The 5,865-nt window shown below is 30.0% G+C and overlaps 1 protein-coding gene across 1 annotated transcript; it reads right to left on the bottom strand.

Moving 5' to 3' along the window:
* Positions 1 to 1,835: 1,835 nt before the first annotated feature.
* LOC132720098 (trichohyalin-like) lies at positions 1,836 to 3,045 on the bottom strand. Its single transcript, XM_060704086.1, has 2 exons — positions 2,900 to 3,045; positions 1,836 to 2,463 (listed from the first exon to the last, which is right to left on the bottom strand). Exons 1-2 carry the CDS (start codon positions 3,033 to 3,035, stop codon positions 2,102 to 2,104), a joined length of 498 nt encoding a protein of 165 aa, XP_060560069.1. The 5' UTR covers positions 3,036 to 3,045; the 3' UTR covers positions 1,836 to 2,101.
* Between the last annotated feature and the right edge of the window lie 2,820 nt (positions 3,046 to 5,865).

Raw genomic sequence — 5,865 nt, 5'->3', positions numbered from 1 at the left:
ATTATTCAAACAAATAAAAGAAAAAATATTTAATGATGATGATGTTGATATAGGTGTTTAGCCTTGTGATTTTGAGAATGATGATGCTATAGCTGACATTAATGATTTTCACGATTGATCTGATACTGATTTTATGATGACGATAATATAGGTGTTGATAATTATGATTTTGATAATGATGATGGAAGAAGTGACATTTACCATCTTGATGATAGATGTGATAATGATTTCATGATGATGATATAGGCGTTGATCATTATGATACTAATAATAATTATGCGGATGAAGATGGGTTTTTTGATGATGGTGATGATGATGAATAAGGTAATAATTATTACTTTTTAAAATTATGATAGAGGTGATGTTTTAAGATGATAATAAACGTGATGATTACTTTTGACGACAATGGACTTGAATTTGATTTGATAATAATGACAAATATTAAATGTTTCATAACTTTGATGATGATGAAAATGGTAATGATGATGATGATGATGGAGGGGATGCTATTTTGATAAAGGTGATCATGGGTAAAAACGATTAAGCTTGAGATTGTCTTGAATTTCATGATGATGGACGTCATAACTTTTAATCTTTATATCACTTGTTTCAAAACTTGTTGTGTTATAATCCTCCTTAGATAGTCATTGAGATTGTTTTCAACAAAATTTAGCTCGTATCTCGTTTGTTTCTTTTTCATTAACGTAACGGTTCAAACCTATTTGTTCAAAATTTTGTTAGAATTTTTAGCATTTCTCAGCCGGGCCTCCTGTATTCAGGAAAAGTAAATGGTCTCAAAATCGCCTATAGAGCCCCCAATTAGGGAAATCTTGAGCAAATCCCTTATAATATCAGTCGTTATTACTGCTTATTTGAGTTAATATAAAGACAGCATAAATCTAAGTACCGACTGACGTCCATGCCACGCGGATATACTGCGACCATCGAAGCACGAGCTTAAGTTAAAGCTATTGTGGTTAATTTGCAACTAAATCGGAAAACTTGGCTTCGAGAAGTTTTTTGTTTGTTTAATCTTCGTAACAGAAAAATATGTCGTCAAAGATGTATGCCTACGATACAAAGACATCTTGCGAAATTAGTCCAATAGGAAAGCCTTGGAGGGCTCTGGAAAATTGATACATTAAGCATTTTCCCTTGTTGATGTGTAAATATTGTTTTGAAATTCCATAAAGAACGACGCTATAAAAGCCTCAAAATTATTTTAAATCGCTTGTATGTCGTTCATGATAACTGAATGCATATACTTATTTCTCATTTAGGTTTGATGTAAAAATAAACATTTCCATTTTGAATAATATTTATATTTGAAGAAAAACTATGTTTAGATAACTTAAAATAGATTGTAACTAAGGTACACTTTTATTTTATCCAGATACATAACGATTATCATAACTATATTTCTTAATCTACGGATATATATTTTGTCACACATTATTTCAAATATAACGCACAGTTCTGAATCAAACAACATACATTAAAAACATTCATATTCTCTTTCTAATCATTGTGTCGGTTATATATCTACACACAATATGACATACTTTCAAACAAAAAAAAATTTAAAACAAAGAACTTTTTATAAATAACATAAACAAAATTATCGATAAATTGATTTCAAAACTGCAGACAAAGGATTGCTGATTCATTTTACCAGACTGATAAGCTGCAATGCATTAAAATAATAGACACTTACGAAAATAAACTTATCTCAGCTGTTTTAAGCTTCATTTGTTTGACAGGTAATATTAGTCGATAATGAATACAGAAGATAATAAAGAAACTAATTATTAATGAAAAATTAAACGTGTTATTAATCAATGCATGCTCTTTTCAGTTCCAATTTCTAAGTCCATTTGGAAACTATGTTTAAGTAACATTGCTGTTTGTAATATGAATTATATTTCAACATTTATTCATGTTTTCAATTGAAGCGTATTAAGCATAATAACTTTAACATCTTTGACATATCTGAATACATACAGAAAAAGAATTATGGTATGTGTGTTTACGTTTTGCGAAAGAGAAATTAATTAGTAAAATCATAATGAAATACAACTCATGTTATTGTCAAAATTATTGATTACACAATGTGGAATAAAACCCATACTGAATTAATACATATTAGTATTATCAGTAAACCAAGCAGCATTAAATAATCATTTCCTGCATTCCACATTCTTGCCCCAAACCACTGATCTTCTCTCTTTTTTGCTTCCTTTGTATAACGTTTAATTTCCTTCTGTGCTGCGTCTTTTTCAAACCTTTCTGTCACCAAGGATTTATGTTTAGCTTGATCTGCTTTGAGCTGTTCATCACGATCTTTATCTAAGTTTTTGTAATGATCTTCTAGATCTTTTCTTTGTTTTTCTAGAGTTTCCTGTTGAGCCTTTTGTTGTTCCTGCAATAGTGTTTCGATGTATTCTTGATTTCGCCTTTTCTCGTCTGAAGAAAAAGAAATTTTATAATAAGCATAAATGTCTTATATGGTTCGCAACATTTATCGCATTACTCGCAATAACTTCATAAAACATGATTGCTATAGTTACAATAAGCTAACAATGCAATAGTAGACCTTGTTCATTTGTCTTGTTCAAAAACTGTTTATCAAAATAATCCTCAAAATTGATCGTCTATTGTATTTAATTTACATGTCTGTAAGTGACTATATTCTGATTGTACGTTTATTCTTTGAAAGGGATACCCTAACTTAAAAAAGATGATACACGAAAAAAATCCACGAGTTACTAAAACAAAACAATGTATATACGTACTTGATACATGTACATCATAGGAACAGTTTTGTTATATTATCATGGCTGTTGAAATGCGTTTTCATTATGTATATATTAACATAATTTTAGTAATAGTTATTACGTACTTTCTTTCTCCTTTCTCGACAAGTTTTCGTCTGCTTCAAGAATTCTTGCTTCTGTTTCTTTATAACAATTCATAATTCTATACCATGCATGCAAAATCTTTGAAAGAAAAAAGATGTTTATAATAATATGTGACATATCAGGTATAAATCGATGCAATATATATTTCTTGGACTATAGAGGAACACAATAAGCATTCGTTTTACAGAAAGAAAAACGGGATTTTTCAAATAAGATTTCTTTATCTACGACCCACGATAAAACTATTATGTTACTATAATTTCGGGATTCCGCAAGTAGTGTACAAAATTATAATTATAGATTTTTTTTTTACTGCAATAGAACCAAGACCTTAACAAAATGGGGATGTACAACATGCCCGATACAGAGGGTTGGTTAAAGTTTTTGTTTTATTTTCTACCGGTTTCGGTTCTATCAAACCTTCAAAATGGTAAATAAACAAGTACATGCATTATTAATGTTGAAAAGAACTGAATTAATGATGATTAATATAAAAAAATACATTTAAAGCAGCACGCCTCCAGATTCTTGTTAATTTCCTCAACCAAATTGGAAATGTATTTAAAAGTAAAAGAATGTAGGGCAAACAAATAAAGTAATTTACATTTTGCAATCGGCACTTACTATCCACGAAAATTACCCTAAAGTGGTCAAAGTGGCTATCTTATTGATTTTCTTGAAATATTTTGGCTCATCTGGAGGCGTGCAGCTTTAAATATCTTTTTTTGTATATAATTACTTTCAAATAACGTAAAAACACATCTCTGATTAGAAAATGACAAAAAGGCGGACGAAATATTCGGGGACACTTTTAAACACTTTGATGATTGAATACAACCAATTCATTTCGTATGTACTGTATTCCTAAAAATGTTCGCGGATACAATATTTCGCGTTTTTCACAACGTCGGCATTTTCGCGGATACAAACTTTCGCGGATAACCGCGAATTCCGTGAATATTAAGTCGTTACAGCCTAAAGATGCTACGTTTTTGATACATGTCGTCGCCTGTTGGGTACTTTTAATTCTTTCATTTCTTTTTTCTTTTGACAATCCTATTTCATCTTTTGACTAGTCGAACACAGACAATAGTTCCGTGAACACTTTTATCTATTTCGTTATCTTTTTTCATTATGTGATTAAGTAAGATATAGTCAGACCCTTTCGCTTTTATTCTCATTTGAATCAAATTGACTTTATCTTCAAAATGTTGATACGTTTTTTACACAATATCGGACTGTACATCGCTTTTATTATAACAACATAACAGCTACTTATCAATGCAGCACTTGATCGCTATTGTACTTTAAACAAACGATTACACCTTCTCCAAGCAAAAAAATCCAAGCCATTCAATGTACGCAAACTGTAAATACTTTTGTAAACGTCTTGACTACCGAATAATGTCAATAAGCATGATAATTACTAATAATTGACAATTTGCTTCAATGTCCAAACAGGTATGTATGACAAACATATATATTTCTTTACACATTTCCTCCGTTTACATGTTTTTGTGTAAATAGATTATAATACATATTTTGCACGTTTATGTTTATATTTGGTTGAAGTTAGAAATGTTCGCGGATTTGTTATAAGAGACATATTCGCGGTTATAAATATTCGCTGAATCATGCCTACCGCGCGAAAAGCGCTAGGTTAACATAAAACGCGCGAAATCTTTTCTAGGAATACAGTAACCAACGGTACAAAATAAATGCATTTATTGCGAAGTCCAATAAAGATACGTTCGTGCTTGTTATTTTAATCATAAGTGCGTTCCGCTATCGTTCTGCTATATCGGTAGCATTCAGTCTCATGTAACATTATTTTTAATTGAACGAAAAAAACATAAAACTTAAGATATAAAAGTTGAACGAACATACAAAAATGGAAGATGTTTTGTTAGCAAATTTAATATGTTTCAAATTTCTTTCTCTCATTTATCTCATTAAATTATGATTAAAAGATGGAAATAAAAGCTGTATACTGTTTGTGGATAACGCAATATAAATATACACTTCTTAAACCCTACAAACCTCTTTTTCCTCATAATCGCTGAGATTACTGACATACTCTTCCTTTAGTCGTTTAACATCACGTTGAAATTTTTGGTATCCACCTGCTGTTTCATACTCTTTCTTTTTAAGTTTTTCCTCAATACATCCCTTGAAAGCTAAGTCTAATTTCTTTTTGCACATTTCTTGAACCTTTGTGTCATTATCCTCTTTGATTCTATACCAAAATTTATCCATTTTCCTCTGAACAGAAATAACAAACGATAATTACCTATTTGTTTTCTAAATCACGTGTTTCAAAAATCACAGAAGAGAATAAGCATCTTACATTGTAGGGCAAAGAAAGCTTTTAAAGTATTTGTTAAACAAAATATACACATGACAAAGTCAACATCTTCTCAACTAAATGAAACGGATATATAAACTTATAATTTCTTACATGCTTCAGTTATGATGAAACTGTGAGGAAAGTAAGATATGAAGTAAAATAATCCATCATCAAAATGAATAATAAATGAGTCAAAATGGAATATTGAATTGATCAGAATTGAATATTGAATAAATCAAAATGAAATAATGATTTAGACAATTATGAAAACTAAAACTGAAAATAATATAGACATTGTTAAAAACGATGTACAGCATTCAAGCCCGCGTAATAAACACCACCTGATAAAATCAAATTGTCTAGTGGATACCTTGATGCATCTTTGACGTAACATTGCAAGAGTGTATCTGCTGAGAAATAAGTATAATCTATAAACATGATATTCCTTCGTTACATAATGACTGAAGACAAAAATCATTTTCAACGGGATTCAAACTGCAAAAGAGGCATATAAAATAACAAAATAAGAGTCCTCTTAACGTCATATTGAAGTCACCTGATTTTAGAGCAATTAATTCTTATTGTTGAACTTTTTAAAGG

This window comes from Ruditapes philippinarum, unplaced genomic scaffold, assembly GCF_026571515.1.
Source record: "Ruditapes philippinarum isolate M1 unplaced genomic scaffold, ASM2657151v2 ctg14026_1_1_1_1, whole genome shotgun sequence".
Taxonomy (NCBI): Eukaryota; Metazoa; Mollusca; class Bivalvia; order Venerida; family Veneridae; genus Ruditapes; species Ruditapes philippinarum.
This window is presented reverse-complemented; position numbering and strand designations above follow the sequence as displayed.